This window comes from Monodelphis domestica, chromosome 2, assembly GCF_027887165.1.
Source record: "Monodelphis domestica isolate mMonDom1 chromosome 2, mMonDom1.pri, whole genome shotgun sequence".
Taxonomy (NCBI): domain Eukaryota; kingdom Metazoa; phylum Chordata; class Mammalia; order Didelphimorphia; family Didelphidae; genus Monodelphis; species Monodelphis domestica.
The window spans coordinates 214236919-214263861 of record NC_077228.1 but is presented as its reverse complement, the minus strand read 5'-3'; the positions used below and the strand labels follow the sequence as shown (position 1 = coordinate 214263861).

At 44.2% G+C, this 26943-nt stretch overlaps 2 protein-coding genes across 2 annotated transcripts in view; one reads left to right on the top strand and one right to left on the bottom strand.

Moving 5' to 3' along the window:
* Positions 1 to 12523, top strand: part of KIF19 (kinesin family member 19) — a 77957-nt gene extending 65434 nt beyond the window's left edge. Inside the window, exons 11-20 of the mRNA XM_056814674.1 lie at positions 4102 to 4276; positions 4517 to 4715; positions 5105 to 5375; positions 5677 to 5798; positions 6538 to 6701; positions 7309 to 7420; positions 7523 to 7604; positions 8132 to 8529; positions 11295 to 11454; positions 11763 to 12523. Coding sequence (XP_056670652.1) covers positions 4102 to 4276; positions 4517 to 4715; positions 5105 to 5375; positions 5677 to 5798; positions 6538 to 6701; positions 7309 to 7420; positions 7523 to 7604; positions 8132 to 8529; positions 11295 to 11454; positions 11763 to 11866 — 1787 coding nt within the window. The 3' untranslated portion in view covers positions 11867 to 12523. The remainder of the gene's footprint in view (positions 1 to 4101; positions 4277 to 4516; positions 4716 to 5104; positions 5376 to 5676; positions 5799 to 6537; positions 6702 to 7308; positions 7421 to 7522; positions 7605 to 8131; positions 8530 to 11294; positions 11455 to 11762) is intronic.
* Positions 12524 to 13898: 1375 nt separating this feature from the next.
* Positions 13899 to 25897, bottom strand: BTBD17 (BTB domain containing 17). The gene is made up of 3 exons (XM_001378251.3): positions 25381 to 25897; positions 17755 to 18031; positions 13899 to 15144 (listed from the first exon to the last, which is right to left on the bottom strand). The coding sequence occupies exons 1-3, from the start codon at positions 25463 to 25465 to the stop codon at positions 14061 to 14063; spliced, it is 1446 nt and encodes a 481-aa protein (XP_001378288.1). The 5' UTR covers positions 25466 to 25897; the 3' UTR covers positions 13899 to 14060.
* Positions 25898 to 26943: the final 1046 nt, after the last annotated feature.

Below are 26943 nucleotides of genomic sequence, written 5' to 3'. Positions count from 1 at the left end.
AGAAATCAAGCAGTTCATCATTCCTTATAGCACAATAGTATTCCATCAACATCATATACCACAATTTATTCAGCCATTTTCCAATTGATGGATACTCTCTCATTTTCCAATTTTTCCCCACCACAAAAAGCACGAATATTTATACAAATATTTTTCATTATCTCTTTGGGGTACAAACCTAGCAATGGTATAGCTGGATCAGAAGGCAGGCATTCTCTTTTTTTTTTTTTAAACCCTTACCTTCCATCTTGGAGTCAATACTGTGTATTGGCTCCAAGGCAGAAGAGTGGTAAGGGCTAGGCAATGGGGATCAAGTGACTTGCCCAGGGTCACACAGCTGGGAAGTGTCTGAGGCCAGATTTGAACCTAGGACCTCCCATCTCTAGGCCTGGCTCTCAATCCACTGAGCTACCCAGCTGCCCCCTAGCAGGCATTCTCTTAAAGCTCTTTGGGCATAATTCCAAATTGCCTTTAAAAATGATTGGATCAGTTCATAACACCACCATCAATGCAATAGTGTCCCAATTTTACCACATCCCCTCCAATATTTATTATGTTCCTTTACTGTCGTATTGGCCAGTCTGCAAGGTGATACCTTGGAGTCTTTTTAGAACCCCTTTTCCTGTGATTATAGATAGTTTTGGTTTCTTCATCTGAAAATTGCCTATTCATATCCTTTGACCATTTGTCAATTGGGGAATAGCTTACTTTTTTGTAAATTTGACTTAATTCCTTGTATATTTGGGAAATTAGACCTTTGTCAGAGAGTTTTGTTATAAAAATTGTTTCCCACTGTGTTGCTTCCTTTCTAATTTTGGTTGCATTGGTTTTGTTTGTACAAAAACTTTTAAATTTAATATAATCAAAATTATTCATTTTACATCTTATAATGTTCTCTAGCTCTTGCTTGGTCTTAAATTCATTCCTTTCCCATAGATCTGACAGGTATGCTATTCTATGTTCTCCTAATTTATGATTTCACTCCTTTATTTAAGTCCTTTATCCATTTTGAATTATCTTGGTATAAGGGGTGAGATGTTGATCCAAATCTAATTTTTCCCATACTGTTTTCCAGTTTTCCCAGCGGCTTTTGTCAAATAGTGAGTTCTTGTCCTAAAAGCTGGGGTCTTTGGGTTTGGCTCTTTCTATGTCTTCTTGGTTTTAAAGTCTTTCCCTTCCCACAGGTCTGACATGTATGCTATTCTGTGTTCACCTAATTTGCTTATAAGTTTCCTTCTTTATGTTCAAGTCATTCACCCATTCTGAGTTTATCTTGGTGTAGGGTGTGAGATGTTGATCCAAACATAATCTCTCCCACACTATCTTCCAGTTTTCCCAGCAGTTTTTGTCAAATACTGAGTTTTTGTCCCAGAAGCTGGGGTCTTTGGGTTTGTCATATACTGTCTTGTTGAGGTCACTTACCCCAAGTCTATTCCACTGATCCTCCTTTCTGTCTCTTAGCTAGTACCAAATTGTTTTGATGACCACTGCTTTATAATAGAGTTTAAGATCTGGGACTGAAAGGCCACCTTCCTTTGTATTTTTTTTTTCATTATTTCCCTGGATATCCTTGATCCTTTATTCTTCCAAATGAACTCTGTTATGTTTTTTTCTAAATCAGTAAAAAAAATTTTGGAAGTTCAATGGGTATGGCACTAAATAGATAAATAAGTTTGGGTAGGATAGTCATTTTTATTATATTGGCTTGTCCTATCCATGAGCAGTTAATGTTTTTCCAATTGCTCAGGTCTAGTTTTAGTTGTGTGGAGAGTGTTTTGTAGTTATGTTCATATAGTTCCTGTGTTTGTCTCGGGAGATAGATTCCTAAGTATTTTATTTTATCTAAGGTGATTTTAAATGGGATTTCTCTTTCTAATTCTTGCTGCTGAGCTGTGTTGGAAATATATAGAAATGCTGATGACTTATGCGGGTTGATTTTTTGTATCCTGCAACTTTGCTAAAGTTGTTGATTATTTTGACTAGCTTTTTGGTTTATTCTCTGGGATTCTTTAAGTAGACCATCATATCATCTGCAAAGAGCGATAACTTGATCTCCTCCTTGCCTATTTTAATGCCTTTGATTTCTTTTTCTTCTCTAATTGCTACTGCTAGTGTTTCTAGTACAATGTTAAATAATAGAGGTGATAATGGGCATCCTTGTTTCACTCCTGATCTTATTGGGAATGCATCTAGTTTATCCCCATTGCAGATGATGTTAGCTGATGGTTTTAGATATATTCTGTTTATTATTTTTAGGAATGACCCTTCTATTCCTATGCTTTCTAGTGTTTTTAATAGGAATGAGTATTGTAGTTTATCAAAGACTTTTTCTGCATCTATTGAGATAATCATGTGGTTCTTGTTGGTTTGCTTGTTGATATGGTCAATTATGTGGATGGTTTTCATAATATTGAACCAGCCTTGTATTCCTGGTATAAATCCTACTTGATCATAGTGAATGACCCTCCTGATCACTTGCTGGAGTCTTTTTGCTAGTATCCTATTTAAGATTTTTGCATCTATATTCATTAGGGAGATTGGTCTATAGTTTTCTTTCTCCATTTTTGACCTTCCCGGCTTTGGAATCAGTACCATGTTTGTGTCATAAAAGGAATTTGATAGAACTCCCTCTTTATTTATTATGTCAAATAGTTTGTATAGTATTGGGATTAGCTGTTCTTTGAATGTTTGATAGAATTCACTTGTGAATCCATCAGGCCCTGGGAATTTTTTCTTAGGGAGTTCTTTGATGGCCTATTGGATTTCTTTTTCTAATATGGGATTATTTAAGAATTCTATTTCTTCTTCTGTTAGTCTAGGCAATTTATATTTTTGTAAATATTCATCCATATCACCTAGATTGGTATATTTATTGCCATATAATTGGGCAAAGTAGTTTTTAATGATTGCCTTAATTTCCTCTTCATTGGAGGTGAGTTCCCCCTTTTCATCTTTGATGCTGTTAATTTGCTTTTCTTCTTTCCTTTTTAAAATTAGATTGACCAGTACTTTGTCTATTTTGTTTGTTTTCTCAAAGTACCAGCTTCTAGTCTTATTTATTAGTTCAATAGTTCTATCACTTTCGATTTTATTAATTTCTCTCCACTAGCTTTTTAGTTAATTTTCTAGGATTCTTTAAGTAGACCATATATAATCTGCAAAAAGTGATAGTTTAGTTTCCTCATTGCCTACTTTAATCCATTCTTTCTTTTTTTCCTTCTCTAATTGCTACCACTTGTGTTTCTAGTACAATATTAAATAATAGAGGTGATAACAAGCATCCTTGCTTCACTCCTGATCTTATTGGGAAGGCTTCTAACTTATCCCAATTGCAGATGACACTTGTGATTGGTTTTAAATAAATACTGTTTATTATTTTGAGGAAAGGCTCATCTATTCCTATACTGTTGCTTTGCTGAACCAGAGTGTTTGTCCTAAGGCCAAGTCTTCTCTTTTCTCAATCCTCTGCTGGTATACTGGATTCAACCAGTTGAGCTAACCTGCTGTGCTAGTCTGCCCTGGGGAAAATTCTTCACAGTAACTAGAGGGACTGAGGGTGTCCCATCAAATGCCCCACTTCCCCCTTTCCGGACAGCCATTGTCAGAGCCCTGGACCTCGCTTGATGCATCAGAGGTGTTTCCTCAAGGGCTGTAGCCTCTGTCCTGGGCTCACACAGACATCCCAGTCTTATCTCAGGTTTTAGCAGGGTGTTCAAGTCAGCCCGTCTCTCCCTTATCCCATGAAAATATACTCTCTGTGCCTACCTTTCAAGTTGTGTATAGCAGGAGAGTCCCATGACTTCTTTTTGTTGGGTTTGGATTTCTGTGTTCTTTGAAGTACATTTTAAAGATTTGTATGGAAGGATTACCAGAGAGGTTTGGGTTTTTGGTGCTCTTAAGCAGACATCTTAACTCTGATTCAAGGAATCTTGTTTTTGTTTTTAAAGAAAAAAATAAAGACTTCTTGGAGTCTGAAGCAGATTGGAAAGAGGTTGTAGCTTAAGAAGGGAAGAGGAGACTCTGGGTATGTAGGCAATAAGAGAGAGGAGTTCTTTATGAGCACTGCTGACTCCCATTCCTTCTTCCTTGTCTTTGGAGCAGCTGATGTCCAGCTCCATAGCTCCCAGTTTGAGCAGCTGGAGATGGGGCAGCTGCGGGGGCAGCTCCTCAGTGCCTTTCGGGACCAGATGGATGTCCGAAGGCTCCTGCTAGAATTGGAAAACCACTCCATGGAGATCCAAATCGATACTTCCCGCCATCTGCTCACTATTGCTGAGTAAGCAGCTACCCACTTCCCAATTTGGATGGTGCCAATAGGGTGTTCTAGCCCATGGTACACCTCACTGACCTTTGTCCCTCCTGATTCTCAATACCTCTCCCCACACCCTACCCCTCAGAATGACTCTCCATATCTCTAGTTGTGTATCTCCTGGGAAGGGGTGGTCCAAGGGCTATGTCCATCTATCCATGCTCTCATAGCCTGTATCTCCCTTTGGGGTGTGGGGGACCTGTCCAGCTGGGAGCAAGAGAAATCTCGCCGCACCCTCAAGTGGCAGGAGGAACAACGGAAGGAATCATACAGTAAGGATGACAGTGAGAAGGATTCAGACACTGGTGATGACCAGCCAGACATCCTGGAGCCTCCAGAGGTGACTTCTGCACGAGAAAGCATTGCTACCCTGGTTGGGGAGCAGAAGAAACTCCGAAAGCAGAAGGTGGTCAGAGACCTGGGGAAATGAGGGATGAAATCTAAGGGTAGTTCTTCTGGGACCCAGCCAACACAGATCAGTTCCAGGCCTTACTCTGTGAGACGGGCAGAATTGTCCCCAGAGTTTATCTATAGGATGGTCCCTGGTAGGGCTTCAGTGTTACTGGCCTAAAGGAAGTATGGCCTGGGGTGGTCCTTGAGAGGCCAGTCCTGTTTCTAACCCTAAAATCCCAATGTACAGACTTTGTTTCACCTGAAATGGGGAACAATAGTATAGCAAAATGGATGCCCAAAGAGTTTACTTATTAAGGATAAAAAGAGAAGGATGGGTACCTTTAGGAGATTTGTTCCTTTTTTTGACTCCACCTTCCCCTCACCCAACCCTTGGTCCCTTAGGTGGAACTGGAACAACGGTGCCGGGATCTGAGAACCCAAGGCCGGAGACTGGAAGAGATGCTACCACGGCACATTGGTTCTCAGGAGCATGGGGAAATCCTGAGCTTATTGTGCCGGGTCCATGAGCTAGAGATGGAGAATACTGAGATACAGTCCCATGCTCTGCTCCGAGATGGTGCACTCTACCACCGTCAGGAGGCCATGCGTCGCCTGGAACAGCACCGAAGTCTCTGTGATGAGATCATCCAGGGCCAGCGGCAGATTATAGATGGTATGATCCTTAACCCATATTACAGGCTACTTACCCATCTCCTTTCCCCAACTCCAAATCCTGAAGCCACAAGCACTTCCCGAATCCCTGGTTCTCTGGCTCCCTCCCTATACCACAGCCCCTAGCTCTTGACCCTATTCTCTCAAGCCTCCCTCCATTCTGATGGTTCTAGTTCTTAAATCCATGGGCCAGGATTGAAGCAGTATTTCTAGGGTGGCTATACCTCTTCCTGTACTTTTTCCCTGAGAACCAAGGGGTGGAGGCTGGAGTTTGAGGTGCTAAGAGAAGCCTTCCCTGGCAGATTACCATCTGTCTGTCCCTCACCACCTGGAGCAGCTGTATGGGCTCTACCAGCGGGAACTGGAAGAGGGAAATCTGGATCGAATTACCGTTATGGACCGGGCAGCCTCCAGGGCCCTGCAGGTCAGTGAGAGCATCATGGGGTAGTGGGAAGAATGTTTTGGGTAACCAATCAGGTGCCCTGAGGGGATGAGGAGAGATGGGCTATTTGACACCTTGAGGAGCAAATTATAGGTCACCTAAAAGAAGATCCAGCTAACTCTAGCCCAAATAAGCTTCCCATTGCCCCTCCTTGGTTTGGTACCCAGACTAAGGAGCCTCTTCCATCCTCTGGTCAACCACCCCAGAGTCAGAGATGAGGGAGTTGTTTTAAGCTGGCTTCAGTTGAGATGCAAGGTATAAGGTCAGTGCCTGACCAGCAGGCCAGGGGCAGGTCACCAGGCAGAGTTTCCAGTAGCTCAACTCACTTCAGGGATCTCCCCACTCCCCCACCCCAGTAAAGTACACATTGAGGCAGGAGGAATGAGTAGTAGAACATATGCTTAACATCCTGCAGTAATGTAACAACAATAACATATATGTAACATTTTATAGTTTGGCAAAAACATTACTAAGTGAGTTAATATGTGCGATGTACTTTATGTACTCTAAAGTGCTATATAATTGCAATGTATCATCATTATTATTATTATCATCATCATCATTATTATTACAGGACCCCAGGCATGTGCCCCATTATACTAGGAAGAGGCCACTCAGAAGAAAACTTGGCATGCATATTTTTAAAGCTGCTAGTCAACTCCTACTACATCTTTCCCTGGGCCAGATCCCCTCATTTTGTGTCTCTCCCCTAACCACCCAGGAGAGTTCATTGCCCAGAATTCCCCCAGGCCCTGGAGAGAACACCCTAGCCCTGGATTCAGACCAGGAGAGTGTGAAGACTCTGGGCTCTGAACCCCAGCTGGTGCCTCGGAAGGAATGGCGAAAGAACATACTCCCACCTCTCAGTGTGGGAGACCTGGAGAGGTGAGGTTGGAGATTCCAGCCCTGAGGAGTCTGTACCCAAAACCCATGGGACTTCTGGCCCTGATGTGGCCAATGCCAGTCTTATAAGAGCAGAGATTCTCAACATGGGGTCCATGGACCCCCAAGGACTTTTTGGATAAATCCAAGGGAAACTGAGTTTGAATGAATTAGGGTTCAGGGGAGGCCTTGGATTGGCTTGCACTGAAGGGCAGAAAAAGCATGGGATGGGGAGGTGAGCCTCCCTGTATTTTATCCTCAGTTGGCTTGCCAACCTCTCTCCTAACAGGTGTTCGGTATTCCTTGAGCTTCAGGCACTAAGAGATGATAACCTATGGCTTTCTTGTTTTAAAACCCTTATTTTCTATGTTAGTAACAACTCTAAGACCAAAGGGCTAGGCAAAGGGAGTTAAGTGACTTGCCCAGGGTCACACAGTTAGGAAGTTTCTGAAGTCAGATTTTAACCCAAGTCTTCCTGAATCCAAATCTGGTGCTCCATCCACTGAGCCATCTAGCCATCCCTCTCGCCACTACCACCCCACCCCCCAAACTCTTTTCTGAATGTGGCAGGGATAACTCATACCTGCATCGTCATTTCTCCTAACCACAGTGAAGTTAACAAGGTGTTTAAGGCCAGTCCCCATCCCCGAGCCTGGCAAATGAAGAGCTCAGCTGTGTTAACACCGCCACCCATCCAGATCAATGGCATGGTTACCCAGGAGGTGAGTCCCAAAGCACCTTAGAGCTTGGCATCAAAATGAGGACTTAGAGTCAGAGGTACTCAAACAGTTCTGATTCCTTCTTTTCCACCTCCTTGCCGATAGGACCCACATCAGGACAGCAGTCGCATCAACTCCTCCCCGGACAGTAGTGAGAACATCCCAGAGATCCCTGTGTCCCACAAAGGTAATTACTGATCCAGATCACCCAGGCAGCCTTGGATTCCTTGGGCCCTTTTCTCCCATCAAGTTCATAGCCCTTACCTATCTCTAGTCTCATCAGAGCAGAGAACTTCAAGCTGGAGTCCCCCAAGGAGTTTGTGGATAGATCCCAGGAAAACAGAATTTGTTTTCTTAATATTTTAACAACTACATTTCAATATAGGCTCTTCTGTAACCCATGTATTTTATTTTGTGCCTTGAAAAATATTCTGAGAAGGGATCCATGAGCTTCACCAGTCTACTAAAGGGGTCCACAGGACAAAAAAGGAGTCTCTCTCTCTCTCGAAAACCACAGGTGGGAGAGTGGAGATTATTGTCCACATTCTACAAATTGGCTCACAAGAATTTGATTTTGAGCAATTTGGGTAGGAAACAAAATTTAAAATAGACAGTTCCTAACTCACAGTCCCCTTCTCAGCTGAGTTAATCAAATATGGGCTTGAGGTTTGATTTTTGGGTTCCTCCCCTTCCTCTGTCCCTCCTTCCCTGTAGAAAGGAAGGAGATCCTGTCCAGTACCAAGAACATTGTCGTGAAAGCAGCCAGGCGGAGGTCACGGGCACTGGGCCCAGAAAGGCACCAGCTGCTGGCGCCAATGACTGAACAGAGCAGTCTGTCCCTGCACTCCTTGAGTGAGGCAGATGACGGTCCCCCACAGCCACCACCTGCCTGCAAGCGCCCTCCAAGCCCTATGCTACAGCACACCGTCAGTGAAGACAACCTGTCCAGCAGCACTGGAGAGACCCCATCGCGGGTGGCCAGACGCCATGGAGATACCCCAGGTCTCTGGCTCCGGGGCCAGAAGAAGAGCCTGGCTAAGAAACGGGAGGAATCACTAGAGGTGAAGAAGAGGAAGAGAAGGTCCAGGTCCTTTGAGGTCACAGGACAGGGGGTAAGACAAGAGGGGCCCTGCAGAGAGACTCCTGCTGACCAGTCTGGAGAAAACTCAAACAGGCCAGCTTCCCCCTCTCCCACAAGCCTGGCCCTATTCTCTACAACCCTTTTTAGGAGACCCAACCTGGAGGTGATGGATAATAGGGTTCTTTTGAGTTAGATCCCAAAAGAAAATGCTCAGCTTCCTAGAGTGAGGTGTTGGAATCCTTTGTAATTTTCTAAGGGAAAACATCCTGAACTCCATAAGAAGAATCTGGCAGAATTGTTACTAAGGCAGGGCAACCTGGGCTTTCACCCAGGGTGTCCAAATTGGAGGGCACTGACTGCACTCCTTCATTAAGCAGGAACAATTGAGTTTAGTGCCTAGATAGCAAGAATAATTAGATAAAATACTGCCTTCTTAGGGAGCAGAAGAGCTGGGAGGGAGAGAGAGAACATGAATTACAAAATGTTAGAAAATATAGAAAGGAGTTGCAAAATGCAAGAAGAAGATGCAAGACCAAAATTCCATTTGGAACTCCAAGGACCTGGGACTGGACAGGAAGAGACAGTACCTGGAAAAAGCAGTTACAGTTGGTACTGGACTCCTTAGGAGACAGAAGTTGTGTCCTGCTTTCTTTTTGTAGTGTGAACAGCAGGAAGCAGGCAGGTACCTCAAGACAGCCACAGAGAGGGAACTGAAAGGCTTTTCCTTGGTTCACCCAAGGAATACCAAAAACAGTTATCCTCTCAGTATATTGAGAGCAGAAAGCAGGACACAGCTTCTGTCTCCTAAGGAGTCCAGTACCAACTGTAACGGCTTTTTCCAGTTACTGTCTCTTCCTGTCCAGTCCCAGGTCCTTGGAGTTCCAAATGGAATTTTGGTCTTGCATCTTCTTGTATTTTGCAACTCCTTTCTACAAAAACAAATATTAAAATTGCATCAGGGGCAAATTGGTGGCTCAGTGGATAGAGAAAGAAGAAAGGAGAGAGGAAGGAAGGAAGGAAGGAAGGAAGGAAGGAAGGAAGGAAGGAAGGAAGGAAGGAAGGAAGGAAGGAAGGAAGGAAGGAAGGAAGGAAGGAAGGAAGGAAGGAAAGGAGGGAGGGAGGGAGGGAGGAAAGAAGGAAGGAAGGGAGGAAGGAAGGAAGGAAGGAAGGAAGGAAGGAAGGAAGGAAGGAAGGAAGGAAGGAAGGAAGGAAGGAAGGAAGGAAGGAAGAGATAAAAGGAGAGGAAGGAAGGAAAAGATAAAAGGAGAGGAAGGAAGGAAAATAAATTATGTAAAATAGAAAGCTACCTTAGATCTGTTCCCTGTGTGACTAACTGCTTCTTAAGCACAGTTCCTCCCTTTTCCTTCCTTAGTAGAGTCAAGGCCTCTGTCTCCCCTAGCACCACTATGGGGTGGTTTCCCAAAGTCTTTTACTCCGTAGGTCTTTGTATTTTGATATCAGTACAGTATAATATAAGGAAGCCTCAAGGGGCTTTGACCCTGATTATGAATTTCTCCCAGCTCATTTTGTGGCCCTACCCAATACCTTTACCCCCAGTCCTACCTTGTCCTTATTCCCACAACTACAGTAACATCAGACAGAAAGGTATCAATCACTGAAAAACCCTATCCCTAGGAACTGTGCCTCATGGAACATGTTTGCTCTGCTGTTCAAAAGTTGGCCAACCTAGAATAAGACAAATAGATGGGAACTTAAGAGACTTGACTTCTCCACTCTGCTTCGCCTTTGGGGGAATCTTGTGCTTCACTTTCCCCTGAGCTTTCCTCTTAGATACCAAGGAGAGACTTCATTTGGTAGAATAATCTTCAACTTGAAAATAAGGGTTCCTATGCTACCCACCTCCTGGCAGAAGAATGATGGACTTAATATGCAAAATGAGACACATTTTGGGGCCTGGTCAATATAGGAATTTGGGGTTTGGGGCTGTGCACATTTATCACCCGATTTTTAAAATCTTTTTAACTTTTTAACTTTTGGCTTCTGTTTTAGAGTCAACACTAAGTATAAGTTCTAGGGCAAAAGAGGAGTAAGAACTAGGCATTGGGAGTTAAGTGACTTGCCCAAGGTCACAAAGCTAAGAAGTGTCTGAGGCCAGGATTTCTATTACTGAGATGTTCTGAGCCACCCTTTCTTTTTGTTTTTGTTTTGGTATGTTTGTTTTCAAAAGTAAGGTAGGAATCTGGACTCATACTTCCTAGCTGTGTGACCCTGGACAAGTCAATCACCCCTGATTGCCTAGCCCTTACCTTTCTTCTGTAAACCTTAAAATTTCTTAGACTTATCAATGTTGGAAATTTCACCATTGGGAAATTTCTTTCCTATTGGTGAAATTTCCAACATTGATAAGTCTAAGAAATTTTAAGGTTTACACTTCTCTCTTAGAATTGATTGGGGTGGGGGTAGGTACAGCTAGGTGTCTCAGTGGATTGAGAGCCAGGCCTAGAGATGGGAAGTCCTGGGTACAAATTTGGCCTCAGACATTGCCTAGCTGTGGGACCCTGGGCAAGTCACTTAACCACCACTGCTAACCCTTACCACTCTTCTGCTTTGGAACCATTACACAATACTGATTCTAAGTCAGAAAGTAAGGGTTTCAAAAAAGGAAGGGAGGAGGAAGAGTAGGGAAAGATAGGAGGCAGAGAAAATACAGTTTTTAAAAATTGGGGAAAAAAACTAGATTAAAAAAATAAACTGGAGTTCCATGGTTTTGGGGTTTGGGAGTTTTTTATGGTCTTCCTGCCTAACTGCATATCTCCATTCTGTCTATCTACTCAGCTACCCCGTCCTAAGAACCATCTCCTGCGCCCCCGACCCCTGGAGAGTACTTCAGACTACAGGATACCCATCCCTGGGAACCCAGTACCCAGCATCAGGCACCTGAATAAGGTTGCACTGCCCCTCGCCAAAGTCAGGCTTCCTCTCAGCCAGACCATAGGTTAGTGTCTCCTTTGGAAAGGGAATAGGATGAGGAGACACGCATCAGGGTCCTTGCCAAGGCAGCTTTAATGATGACCCTTTGTCAGTCCATGATGAGAATATTTGCAGGTGCCCTTAACAGGTTCTAAGGTCTTGTTCTGATAATTCACCTTGCTGGGGAGTCACTGAAAATTCTGCCTGTAGAGTTGTGAGCCTGTTACCCCTAGGGTGGGCCTCTGGGGAGATTGGCAACATCTTTTGGGGTGGGGTATGGGGGGGTTAGAAGGAGATATTGACTATTTACAGTCACCCTTTCCCCCACTGCAGGTCCTGGGGACCCGTTGCCCCTCACCACACCAGCTCCTTCCAAAAGAGCTACCTGTGGTCCACATCCACTCCAGGGCAAGGATGGACGTTTCCGACCTAACTGAAAACCTCTGAAGCTTGGAACTAACCTGCCCCAAAAATGAAAGGGGAGAGAGATGGGAAGACAGAAAGACCAGGGATGGAGGGGAGTGCAGTGGGAGGTGACCTGGGCAGGAGAGCAGGAGATGTCCAGATACCTGGCACCCCATGAGCCCTGGTGGAGTTTGTGTCCTGGAGATGCTGGAATGAGGATGGCAATTACCCTTCCACTCCAGTGACATCAGTGCAGCCAGGGCTGGGGGGGCAAGGGACTTACTGGGAAAAGGAGAAGATCCCAAGAAGGGACCCCCAGAATGGGCTGAGGGAAATCTAACCCCAGCCAGGGCCAGAGCCCCTTCTGGATTCCCTATATTACACTGCACAGTTATGTGTTGCCAAAACTCTTTACCTACCTTTAGGCTTCAATGTGGACAGCAGGGTCTACTGGGCTGAGCCTCTACAGCCAGGTGGTGGGAAAGACCATGGGGTCCTGGGGGTTATTGGAGTGATCATACTTGGGGAAAGGGGAACCCAGGAAAGAGCCTGGAACTGAGCCTAGAGTCCAGGCTGCATAGTGGAGATGGGGGTTGAGGGTGATGGTTTCATTTGATCACATCACAGTGGCACTCCCCCCTCCTTTTTAACAATAAAAATCCTACTTGGAGTTGGATGTTCATGTTCAAGACTGGAAGTGTAGGAGCCATTATTGTGCCACATCCCAGAAGACAGCACAGGGGCTAATAAAACTAATAAAGAGAAGTCTCAGGGCCCCATACCCATCTCTGCCAAACGTCTTTGTGTAGAAATGATTGAGAGCCCGGGGAACAATTCACTCCTCAGACCATCAGTCTTGAAAACTGGAAGGGCATTCTAGCCTAACTCTCCTCATTTAGCAAGTGGGGAAATTAAGGCCCAGGGAAATTTGGTCATTTGTCCAAGGAAGTAGCAAAGTCCAGATCTGGATGTAGTCTTTTCTGTCTACAAGATATAGTAGAAATATATTTCTATTAGCATACTGCTATCCTTTGCTTCTAGAGAATGAAGTGTTTCACTTGCCCAAGAAGGAAACAGAACGGCAGGAACTTATCGAGGTCTATTTTCCCTTCTCCCCTTGAATCTTCCCTTGCCTCAGCTCCTAAGCCTCTCCTCCTCTACCAGATGTAACATGAGGACCAAGAAGAGTAGACCACTAGAACCTCTAAAATCTAGATGGCATTTGGGAATGCCACAAATATCAGGACTAGAACCTTGAAGCCTGACCTGGGAGGCCATTCCCCCATACCAACTGTCCGAACCTTGACTGGAGAGAGAGTATGGTATAGTGAACAGAGGGCTAGACTGGGAATCTAACTAAGACTTGGATTCTAATCCTGTCTCCAATACTTACTAGCTCTATGACATGGACAAGTCACTTGATCTTTCTGAAATTCAATTTTCTCATCTATAAAATGGGGATAATCATCATAAATGTTGCACTTAGGGGGCAGCTGGGTAGCTCAGTGGATCAAGAGCCAGGCCAAGAGATGGGAGGTCCTAGGTTCAAATCTAGCCTCAGACACTTCCCAGCTGTGTGACCCTGGGCAAGTCATTGCTTAGCTCTTACCACTCTTCTGCCAATACACAGTATTGATTCCAAGATGGAAGGTGAGGGTTAATAAACAGATAAATAAATAAAATGTTATACTTATTTTTCAGTTGTTGTGAAAAGTATTATATAATAATATAATAAATATTTTAGTGCTTACTATATGCCAGTCACTGTGCCAAACACTTTACAATGATCTCATTTGATCCTTACAACAACTCGTGAAGGTAGGTGGCATTATTATCCCCATTTTATGAGGAAATGGAGACAAATAGAGGTTAAATGATTTGCTCATGGTCACACAACTAGCAAGTATCTGAGGCTAGTATTCTGACTCCTGCTCAGAAGTGGTTGTAGGTTATTATTATTATTATGACCCTACTCTATTCCCATCCACATACCTAGAAACCATGTAGCATGTTGGACAGTAGGCAGAACCTCCCTCTATACCAAGACCAAAAGAATAGACCCAGTTCTCTTGGGGATCACTTTAATACCCCAATCGATGTCCAACCACCATTCCAGGAAGTTCAGCTCCTTATGGCTACTTCCATTCATGACTGTCTCATCCTGGGGAGTCCATGGAAGTCTTCCCTTTTTCCTTCCCACATTCCCTCCCTCCCTCCCTCCTTCCACTACTTGTAGGTCCGAATGAGGCTGTGGTAGATAGGCTTGATGATGAGATGCAGGTGAAGGGCGTTCTCCACCAGGTACTCAGAACTGCGCCGTTGCAGATCAGTGTGGGCCAAGAAGTCCCCGGCCTCGTCACTGCTCTGGTGGAAGCTGTAGGCGTGGCGAATCAGGAGCCGCCCCTGCTGTCGAGCCCCCACCAGCACTGTCTTCTGGAAGCTCACGCCGGCGGCGTCCCCGCTGATGCTGGCCGGAGTCACTACCAGTCGGGGCCGTCCATCCTCAGGGCGTGCAGCTGGCAGGGCAGCCCCAGCAGTATCGGCATAGACTGGGCGCAGGCTGATGGGCAGCCAGCGTGGAGAGAAGAGGACGTTCCACGTCACCTTCCTACCTGCATCGTGCCCACTGGGGCCCAGCTGCGTCTGGAAGCTTGTGCTTCGGTCATCCCTGGCGGGGTTGCTGATGACCCACAGCGCCCCCCAGGCCGGAGAGAGGTAGTTTCGAGGCAAAAAGGCACTGCCATTGACGTCAAAGAACTTGGCGTACTGCAGAGGAGAGGCAGAATGGAACTGGTAGGCCTGCAGGAGGAGATCACCCACAGCTTCTCCATGACGGGCCAGGGCTGGCGACTGGGCCTGCAGCTGGAACAGCTGGGCAGGTGGGATCATGGGGTAGCGAATGGCTCTAAGCGCCTGCTCCGCCACAGGGGTGGGAGGCCGGGCTCTGCCCAACCAGACTTCCAGGGCCTGGAAGAGCTCAAATTCATCCTGAAGCACCAGATCAGAGCGGTCTAAGAGTTGAGCCAAGAGCTCTGGAGTCACTTCCCCCCACTCGGAGCTCCCCACCACAGCCGACAGATTCCAAGCCAGAAACTGGAGGCAGCTTTCCCTGAGGTCTTCATTGCCTGTTCGTGCTGCGTAGTGGTACCAACCCACAGCTGGGCCAGGACCCCCCAGCTCTCCTGAGAGGTGTGACTTCATGTACTCGGCTACTCCCTGCTGCAGGGAAGTCACGCCATATTTGCTGGCCAATTTGTGCAGGGGAATGGCCTGCGACATCAGAAGGGACAGTTCCCCACAGTACAGATACCTAGAAGGGGAGGGAAAAAGAAATGATGGACACCAAGCTATGGAGCGCACCCTCACCCAGCCAGGCTCACTGTCTGCTTTTCTATGTCCCAGGAAGGGGATTGCCAGAGGAAGAGATTTAGACCAAAGATGGTAGGGCATTCTCTAGGGATTTCAGTACCAGGGAAAAGGCTTCAGTAAATTCAAATATGGAATTGGATTCAAATATCAGATTGGAAGAATTGGAAGAATCAGAATTCAAATATCAAATTAGATGAATAGACTGAAGCTCTCAAACCTTCCTTAGAATTATAGACTTAAAAAATAAGAATTATAGACTTAGAGTTGGGGTTTTAGAGATCAAATTATCTAGTCCACTGCCCTCATGTTATGACAAGGGTCAGAGAAGTTACAAGATTTATCAATGGTCAAATTTGAACCCAAGTCCTTTCCAAATCTAGAGTTCTTTCCTCTTCAGCATATTCTTTTCAGCTTTCTTCTTCCAATTAATGTATCTCTCTACCATCCCTGCTGCCTCTACCATTTATCTTATCCTCCCTCACCAGTCTTTCACTTCCCTGCCATATTGTCCCATCTTTCTCATTGTCTCATCTCTATTACTTGCTATCTCTGCATGAGCATTTTTTCCTCTATGAAATTAGGGGACAGAACTAAATATTTCTTCTTGTCTATCTTCTACCATTCACTCTCTTGGTCTTTGATGTTCTCAGTGTCCTCTGGCTGGCTGTCTCTTGTTGCTTCATTAATCTTTGTTACTACTTATCCTCACCCTTGCTGGCTTCCTCTTTGTTTCATTTTCGTTGTCTTCCAGTCTATTATCTACTGATCTGTAATCTCTATGTGTCTATTATCTATCAACCTATCTGTTATCTCTGTATATCATCTGCCTATTAATATCTATCTCTTTCTATGGGGCAGCTAGGTGGCCCAGTAGATAGAGGACCAGTTGGAAAGACCCAAGTTCAAATCCAGTCTCAGACTCCAACTGTGAGACCCTGGGCAAATCATTTCACTCTGTTTGCCTCAGTTTCTTCATCTGTAAAAGTGGCAGACTACTCCAGCATCTTGCCAAGAAGATCCCAAATGTGGTCACAAAGAGATGGACACAACTGAAAAATGACTCAATAACAACCATCTGTCTCTATACTTGCTGGATCTATATATTTATCTATCTCCATCAATCTATCTCTATTCATCCATCTGCCTGTCTAAATATCTGTCTATATTTTAGCAAATAGGTGGATAGAACATTGGGCCTAGAGTCAGGAAGACCCAAGTTCAAATGTGAATTTGAACACTTACTAGCTGTATGACCCTGGGGAAATTCCTTACCCCTCTCTGCCTCAGTTTTCTTACCTGTAACACAGGAGTAATAATAGCACCTCCCTCACAGGACTGTCATGAGAACAAATGAGATATTTGCAAAACACTTAGAATACCATAGATCCTTAAAAAATGTATTTTTTTCTTTTCTCTATATTTATCTTCATCTATCTGTCTCTATGTGTTATCTACATTATTTCTCTATATATTTAATTAATGAGTGATTATGTGCTCATTATTAATAGTATAAACACAACAAGTACAAATGAATAATCCAACAAAATAGGGAATATATCATTAAGGAAAAATATTTAAATTAATAAATTAAATTAAATAAAAAAAATAAATTAAAATGTACATATGTACATTTTGGTTGGAAAAAATGTAGTCAACTTCTTTCACAGAGTTGTCCCATGTCTCCTTTCTAAATCATATTTGTATTCGTATAAACTTTTGTGGCCCTGTTTTTTAATGTAGTTGTATAGATCATCCTTATTCTGTTGACCTGGATTTGTTTCACCTTGTGTGAGTCTTTCTATATGTCCTTATCTTTTTCATATTTGTTACTTTCATGCAACAATAGCATTATAGTAACATACTGTAATTTAATCCGTCATTTCCTAATCACTGGACCACATAGGGAATGGGGAAGAAATGGACTTTTAGAATGCTGGGGGTGTAGACTCCCACAAGAAGCACCCCTCAATGTTAGTGTCTTGGAACAAAGTTCTTATGTCTCCATCTGGATAGGAATCCCTTTGATCCTTTCAGTCATTCAGCAATAGAATATATAGTGAAGGAAGACTGTGACATTTAAAAAACAGGAGTGGTCCACATCTGCCTAGGTTGGAGAGATGCCATTTTGCCCACCAGTTGGGGTATGCTCATTTCTGGAGACCTCTGGGCATTTCTGAATCACCAGGGAGAAGATCTAAGGGGTTTAGAAAGAGAAAAGAATATCCCTTTTGGCAAAACCTCACTCTTCCCCCTCAGCCCATATCTGACCCTAAAGACCCCAACTGAAGGACCTTGATGAACCTGACTCCACATATATCCCAGTTGAAGAACCCTGATGAACTTGATTCTCCAAACACCCCAGTGGAAAGACCCTGATGAAAGTGACTCCTCAAAGACCCCAACTGGAGAACCCTGATGAACTTGATTCTCCAAACACCCCAGTGGAAAGACCCTGATGAAAGTGACTCCATAAAGACCCCAACTGGAGAACCCTGATGAACTTGACTCCCCAAACACCCCAGTGGAAAGACCCTGATGAATTTGACTCTACCTGATGAATTTATCAAAGACAGCAGCACAGTCCCTGGGCTCCTGCAATGTCACCTCACTCTGGTTGTAGAGCAGTCCCTGGAATACCTCACTCTGCAAGCCCAGGAGCAGCCGGTGAGCGTGGAAAATGTGGACTTCATCAGTACCTGCAGCTTGTACCCGCAACACCGTGTCACTCTCGTTGCCCAGATCTTGTAACTCCCGCAGGCGCTGGAGCATCTTCAAGGAGTGGTTAATAGAGGCATCTGCTGCTTCACCAGCCACATCTGCTCTCTGGCCTGGGGAAGGAAGGACACACACGAATGGGAAGCACTGCATCAGGACTAGGAAGGAGAGCAAGGTGAACATGAGGAGGGCCAGTGGCCTAGCGACAGCTGCTCACCCATGCAGACACAAAAGCAGTTTTCCATTGATGAGCAATTATTAAACATTTACTATATACCAATCACCATGCAAAGTGCTGCAGATACAAACAAAAAGCAAAAATAGTCACTGCCCTCAAAGAGTACTCCCTAATGGGGAACACAACCTATAAATAACAAGATCTATACCAAGGAGATGGGAAGTAACCTCAGAGGGAAGGCTCTAGCAGCTTAGGGACTGGGAAAGACCTCCTGCAGAAGGTGACAACTGAGGAAATTCATTTTTATTCTCAACTTAACAAATACCAAATCCCTAATATGTCTTGCATGACTGCACATGTATAATCTTTATCAAACTACCTGCCTTCTCAAGGAAGAGGAGGAGGAGAGAGAATTTAGAACCCCAAATTTTAAAACAGATGATAGGAGCAGCTGGATAGCACAGTGCCAGACCTGGAGATGAGAGATACTGGGTTTAAATCTGGCCTCACACATTTCTTGGCTATAACGACCCTGGGCAAGTCACTTTACTCCAGTTGCCTAGCCCTTGCCACTCTACTACCTCGTGAAAGAAAGGAAATTGGGGAAACTCTCTCCAGCAAAGATCTGGGTTTATTGTGAGCAGAAAAATCACAGAGGCCTTAGAAGCCTGAGACCCCAAATTGCAAAATGTATATTCTTTTATAACTTCCCTTCTTAAGGAAAGTAATGAATGCTGGAGGGGATGTGGCAAAATAGGGACATTAATTCATTGCTGGTGGAGTTGTGAACTGATCCAACCATTCTGGAGGGCAATTTGGAACTATGCCCAAAGGGTGCTAAAAGAATATCTACCCTTTGACCCAGCCATAGCACTGCTGGGTCTGTACCCCAAAGAGATAATGGACACAAAGACTTGTACAAAAATATTCATAGCTGCGCTCTTTGTGGTGGCCCAAAACTGGAAAACGAGGGGATGCCCATCAATTGGGGAATGGCTGAACAAACTGTGGTATATGTTGGTGATGGAGTACTATTGTGCTAAAAGGAATAATAAAGTGGAGAAGTTCCATGGAGACTGGAACAACCTCCAGGAAGTGATGCAGAGCGAGAGGAGCAGAACCAGGAGAACATTGTACACAGAGACAAACACACTGTGGTATCATCGAACGTAATGGACTTCTCCATTGGTGGTGGTGTAATGTCCCTGAACAACTTGCAGGGACCCAGGAGAAAAAAACACCATTCATAAGCAAAGGATAAACTATGGGAGTGGAAACACCGAGAAAAAGCAACTGCCTAAATACAGAGGTTGAGGGGACATGACAGAGGATAGACTCTAAATGAACACTCTAATGCAAATACTATCAACAAAGCAATGGGTTCAAATCAAGAAAACATCTAATGCCCAGTGGACTTACGCGTCGGCTATGGGGGGTGGGGGGGAGGAAAAGAAAATGATCTATGTCTTTAACGAATAATGCTTGGAAATGATCAAATAAAATATATTTAAAAAAAAAATAACTTCCCTTCTTTAGGAAATCCCCCACCTCAACCCAAAACCTTTGGAAGCCCTTCTAGTCTCTGTAACCTTACATGAATTAAATTGATATCAAGCACATTATAAAATAGATTAATATACTTAGGATTTACACAGTAACTCACTTATGATTAATATGGCAAGATACACACATGGAAGGTCATTGCTTAGGTACTCTCCTGGGTCTCCATTCTTTTTTTTTAAATATTTTTCCATGGTTACATGATTCATTTTCTTTCCCTCCCCTCTCCCAGAGTTGAAAAGCAATTCCACTGGATTGTACAAATCTTGTCACTTGATGCCTATTTCCATATTATTCATTTTTGCTAAAGAACAAAGTGATGCCATGTTTTCCTTTGCATTTCTACTCCCATAGTTCTTTCTCTCAATGTGAACAGCATTCTTTTCCATAAGTCCTTCTGGAGTGTCCTCACTTGTTACATTGCTACTAGTAGCAAAGTCCATTACATTGGAAAGTTCCACAATGTTTCACTTTCTGTGTACAATGTTCTCCTGGTTCTGCTCCTCACACTCTGCATCACTTCCTGGAGGTTGTTCCAGTCTCCATGGAATTCCTCCACTTTATTATTCCTTTTAGCACAATAGTATTCCATCACCAACAGATACCACAATTTGTTCAGCCATTCCCCAGTTGAAGGGCATCACCTCGTTTTCCAGTTTTTGGCCACCACAAAGAGCGCAGCTATGAATATTCTTGTACAAGTCTTTTTCCTTATTATCTCTTTGGGGTACAAACCCAGCAGTGCTATGGCTGGATCAAAGGGCAGACAGTCTTTTATCACCCTTTGGGCATAGTTCCAAATTGCCCTCCAAAATGGTTGGATCAATTCACAACTCCACCAGCAATGAATTAATGTCCCTCTTTGCCACATCCCCTCCAGCATTCATTACTTCCCTTTGCTATCATGTTGGTCAATCTGCTAGGTGTGAGGTGATACCTCAGAGTTGTTTTGATATGCATCTCTCTGATTATAAGAGGTTTAGAACACTTTTCCATGTGCTTATTAATAGTTTTGATTTCTTTGACTAAAAATGGACTATTCGTGTCTGAGCCTCCATTCTTGATCTGGTTACATACACAGACTCTTGCCTGGGACTCTATTCTCACTACAAGTCACCCAGTTCCATCCTATAATTTGACCACATTCTGAGAATTAATTAAAGTATTGATTATTGATTTTCAAGGACTCCATGTCCTCATGTGGGCTTGGGAGGTCCTGTGTTCAAATCTAATCTCAGATACTTCCCAGCTGTGTGACCAGGCAAAAATCACTTAACCCCCATTGCCTAGACCTTGCCATTCTTCTTTCTTAGAATTAATACTAAGAGGGGGGCTGCTAGGTGGCTCAGTGGAATAGACAGCAAGGCCTGGAGATTGGAGGTCCTAGGTTCAAATATGGCCTAGCTATGTGACCCTGGCCAAGTCACTTATCCCCAATTTCCTAGATCTTGCCATTTTTCTGTCTTAGAATTAATACTTAGAATAGATTCTAAGACAGAAGATAAGGGTTAAAAATTAAAAAAAAAAGGGGGGGGCTGCAGCTGGGTGGCTCAGTGGATTGAGAGTCAGACCTAGAGATGGGAGGTCCTGGGTTCAAATGTGCCCTCAGATACTTCCTAGCTGTGTGACCCTCGGCAAGCACTTAACCCCATTGTCTAGCCTTTACCACTCTTCTGCCTTGGGACCAATGCACAGTATTGACTCTAAGACAGAAAGTAAGGGTTTTAAAAATAAATAAATAATAAAAAGAGCTAATGTAAATAAAGTGCTTTAAGATTTGAAAGCTCTTTACACATTATCTCATTGCATCCCAGCAACAACCCAAAGATGTGTTATTATTCTCCCCATTTTGCAGAAATGAGGAAAGTGAGTCTGAGAGTAATTAAGTGAATTGCCCAAGGTCACTCAGTGATGGAGTGTAGATTAAATTTAATTAGAAAGTGTAGATTAGAGTAGGTGGGTGGCTCAGGGGATTGAGAACCAAGCCCAGAAACAGGAGGTCCTGGGTTCAGATCTGATCTCAGATACTTCCTGGCTCTGTGACCCTGTACAAGTCACTTAACCCTAATTGCCTAGCCCTTACTGCTCTTCTGCCTTAGAACCAATACATAGTGAGGGATAAAAAAAATGTAAATTAAATTTTAATGTGTCCCTGCATCAACATGGGGAATATGGAAATATGTATTTCATGAAAGCACTGGTAGAAATTATTGCAGACTATTTGCTGCCTTGGGGAATGGAAGAAGGGAGGAATAGGAGAGAATCTGAATCACAAAATATCAGGCAACATTTGTCAAAATTGTTTCTACATGTAACCGAAAAACAAAATTTACTATTAAAAAAGTATATGTGCATACCTTTCTTTCCCGGAGAACCAGTAATTAAACATTTACTAGCACACTTTTGTATTGCTCTATAGACCAGGCCAGCTAGATCGCTCAGTGGATAGAGAGGCTTGGAGATGGGAAGTCCTGAATTCAAATCCATCTTCAGATACTTCCTAGCCAAGCCACCCTGGGCAAGTCACTCAATTCCAATTCTAGCCCTTACTGCTCCTCTATGGCAAGACAGAAGGTAAGCAGTTTTTTTGTTTTTTGTTTTTTTGTTTTAGATAAATTAAAAAACAAAATAAAATAAAATTCTTGCTTAAACTCAGCAAAAGTACAGTAGAAGATTCAGAAAATGAAGTTATTCCCCAGACGGGAGGTCTAATGACTGCAGACTAATAATAGTAATCCTACCTCACATTTACACAGTGTTTTAAGGTTTATAAAGTACTTTCCATCCATTATCTCATTTGAGCCTCACCACAGCCCCGCTTGCACTTTAGAGGTTACATACAGTTCCAGAGAAATGCTATCCTTTGTCCTATTGCCAAACCCAGAGTAAAAATGAGCCATGTTATGAGGGAGCTGGAACGTGGTCTCTGCGTTGTAAGGGGTATGGATAGATTGGAGGAGATGCCTAAAGACTCCGACTGAAGGTCACCTAATTGATGAATGATATCGATCCCGGGGCAAAGGATCCTACTCAGCTGTCACTTAATATTGCAATAGCCCAGTAAGTTTTGCCATTTACCAAGCCACTTGGCTCATAATTCATTGTGATTTTTATTTCTTATACAGAATACCGACTGAACCTTTCATTTCCAGATTACAGGGAAGTCTTAGATGAGGAAACTGCCAGCAGAGGCGAGCCTCTTATCTGCAAGTTAGTCTTAGAGAGTTGCCCAGGCTACTGAGAAAGTAAATTGATTTCCCCAGAGTGATATGCCCAGTATGTGCCAGGTCCTCCTGATTCCCATGTGAAGTACAATAGAGCACCTTAAACCAGTGGTATCAAACTCAGGTAGGAAGGAGGGCCACTAAACTCTACATAATGATCCCTAGAGGCCACATAATGACTTTGAAAACCAAAATATTGACATTATCTATGTTCTATTTTATTTTTGTTTTCTTAATCACATTTTAAAATCACATTAAAAATCACACAATCACATTAAGAAAAATAAAACCTTTACCTTAGAATCAGTACTCTGTATTGGTTTCAAGGCAAAAAGAGTGGCAAGGGTTAGGCAAAAGCAGTTAAGTGACTTGCCCAGGGTCAATGTCTAGGGCCAAATTTGAACCCAGGACCTCCCATCTCTAGCCCTGACTCTCAATCCACTGAGCCACCTAGCTATCCCCTACATTTTAAAAACATTTACTTCTGTCTTAGCATCAATACTAAGTATCAGTTCAAAAGCAGAACAGTGAAGGCTAAGTAAATTGGTGTTAAATGACTTGCCCATGGTCATACAGCTAGGAAATGTCTCGGGCCAGCTTTGGACCCAGGACCTCTGGGTTCCAGGACTAGTTCTCACTCCACTGAGCCACTTATCTGTCCCCTACACTTTTAAAAAACTCTTACCTTCTCTCTTAGCATCAATTCCAAGATAATACATGTATAACCCAGTGAAATTGCTTGTCAGCTCCGAGAGGGGAGGGAAGAAGAGAGGGAGAGAACATGAATCATGTAACCAAGGAAAAATGCTTTAAAATAAATAAATAATAATTTTGAAAAATAATCTATTCCAGGAGTAGAAATCCGGGGGGGGGGGGGGGGACACTAAGATTTATCACTTGTTTATATGGGTACATGATTTGGGGTTTGGATTTCATAAGATTACTTTATTATAAAAATGAATAATATAGAAATAGGTGTTGAGTGATAATATATGTATAACCCAGTGGAATTGCTTGTCAGCTCCAAGAGGAGGGAGGGAAGAGAGGAGGGAGAGAACATAAATCATGAAACCATGGGAAAAAAAAGAATCAATTCCAGGTTCCAAGGCAAAAGAGCAGTAAGGGCTAGGCAAAGGGAGTTAAGTGACTTGCCCAGGGTCACACAGATAGGAAGTGTCTGGGGCCACATATGAACCTAGGACTTCCTCTTTCCAGTTCTGGTTCTCTCAACTGAGCCTCCTAGTTGCTCCCCAATTATATTTTAATTTGTTTCTTGCCCCGTAGTGTTTGATACCTCTGTACTGTAATGCAGCAAAGCCTCTATAAATAATTATTTATAATAAACATGCCCCTATCACCCCATTTTATGTATTTATTATTTAAGAAATTGAAACTCAGAAAACTTAAATGATATCTAATTTGTAAGTGACTGCTCTGGACCTTGAATGGTCCAGTGAAAGGATGGTTCAATGAAATCAGAGGACCTTAGTACCTTTGTGAACCTTAGGCAAGTCACTTCATTTTTATGGGTCTTGGTTTTCTGATCTGTAAAATGGGGGGGAGAGGGGTGAGGCAGGCCAGATGATCTAAATCTATGATCCTATAAATGGCGCCTTTGTTGACCTGATTTCACATCTGTTTTCAGATTCTTTCCAACTATAAGACCCTGGACTGATCACTGAACCTTCCTCTGACTCTACTTCCTCATCTGAAAATAGGAAGAATAATATCACCCACCTCCCAGAGTTGTCGAGATCCCCTGAGCTAACATTTCCAAAGTGCTTTGCAAACCTTCCAAGAGCTACTAAATGGGAGCTACTGTTGTTATTGTTATCATGACTCCAAGTCTAGGGAGAGAAAGCAGAAGTGGGGAGGAGAATAAGAAAACAGGGGGGGGAGAGGATGAAAGTAAAAACAAGTCAATTCAGACAGAGCTCCCAGGATACTCCAAATCGACTTTTAGGGGGGCAGGGAGAGAAGAAAAGCAAAGCTTCGGTCTGTTCTCCTCTGTCCGGGTGCCAACAGCTTCTTTTCTGTCCCTAAGCTGACTAGGAGAGGGGGATGGGGGGGATCTCTCCTTTCTTAGTGAGGATTTGGAGGAGGGAAAGATGGATGGATGAAAAAGTTGGTAAAGTCTCTTCCAGCTTTAACTTTCTATGAGTCTAAGAGGTGGGCAGCTATTAGTGAAAGGCTCCCTGCCCAGGACCCTCAGAATCAGCTTCACTACCCCAGCCATCCCTACCTAGTTCTGGGAAAAGAAAGGAGGGAGAGTGTAGAGCCAGTCCTTCCCAGGGGCCCTACCCAGGTGCCCCTATGACACCAAGGGACCCCTTGCTCCCTGTCCCCACCCAGGGTCTCTTCCATCAGTTCTTGTTGCCCTTGGAAGTGCCAAGGTGGGTTCCATTCTTTTCTCAGGCTCCGTCTCCTCTCTCAACACCCACCCCAAAGCCAAAAGGGAAAAAGACTTCCTGCCTTGTTCTGTCCCATTCCCAGTCCTTACCTGCATGCACAGCTAGGCCCAGTAAGGTCATGGTAGCCCAGAAGTTGCCCCAGGGCCCAAGTTTGGAGTGATGAGTCCCAGGCATCTCTGTGTCCCCAATCCCAAGCCTAAGAGCAGGTTATACCCCACACTGATCCCTTTCCCACTGCCCTGGCTCCTTATATAGGATGCTGGCCTTTGGTGGGGAGCAAGTTCCCCTCCTTCCTTCCTTCCCTGCCTCCCTCCCCCAACCCATCTTTGCAATGGATTGGTGGAAACTGGCCTCAGCGGTTACCCAGACAACCATTTGAGCTTCAGCATGACAGCCGCCAGGCCTATTGTGCTGACCAGCTAGGCCCCTGAGGGGGGCAGTGGACCCTCTGGGATCCCCAGGCCTCCCCACCTGCTCCCAGAATCTATCTTTCCCTTTCTGTCATCTCAGGGGTGCTGAAAACCCCCTAGAGGGCAGGCGAGCCAGAGGAGGTGGGAGTTTCTGGGGCCTCTGCCAGTCTCTAGTCAATGATGCCTCCTTCACTCCCATGACCCAGCCTGGTGCCCCAGCACAGAGGATCGACAGCTCCTTGGCAGGAATCCTAGAGAGAGCTATGGTGAGCTGGCTGCAGAAGTGGGCAGGAAAGAGGAGAGGAAGGAGGCTGGATGGGCTCTTAACACTTGCCCCTGTGGCCCACTTGTGGGTCCTGGACTGCTCCAACTCGCGCGCCTGGTTCTTCAGGACAGGTGTCCCTCAGGAGGCAATGACTTTCAGGGCAGGGTGGGCACATACCACTATGGCCAGTGCATTCGGCAGAATGTCCAGCCACCACTACTGTTCCTGCTCTCTTTAGGAAGCGTGTAAACATAACTAAGTGCTCCAAGTGGGCACTCTTGAACCAATCCCAGCTCCTTCTACCCCTGGAAGGTTGAAGTTAGTGGAGCAACCTTTTCCACTGTCTGCTGGTTGATCTCTTTGCATGCAATACCCCAACCTCCCTAATTCTTCTTCCCTAAGCAGGCTAAATGCACTGAACTAGAATCTTAACAAAGTCTCTCATTACTCTAAACTACAAATTGCCATCTGGCAAATTTCTCCCAGGAGCTCCAGAAGCCCATTCCTCAGATGGGAAAAACTGAGGCAAAGCTGGATAGGGTCACACTGTTATCTGGAAGAACTTGGATGATTAATATATAGGGAAAATTCTGAAATATGTTCAATGTGTAATACTTGTGGACCTTCTACCTCTCTAAAAGGGTCGAGGTGACAAATGGGGTAGAGTGGATCCATCTGCTTTTTGAGGCAAAGGTTTGGGGATAGGGCCGAGAGCCCTGAGGTCTGGGGACTGGACCCTGACCTCAGCTCATCAGAGAATCTTCTTCAACCTGAATGCCTAGGTGCCCAAATGGCATAGCTCCTTTCCTTTAGCTCCCTTGATGACCCCAAGGCACCGGTCCTGCTCAGCTTTCCTCCTTGGGCAAGGTCCATGAAAAGGACATGGGTCAGTAGTTCTGTCCTCCCCCACCCAGCAGCTCAATGATGAGATCAGTACATGCATGGCTCACCAACTCTGCCAGGCCTGCCCCCTTCCC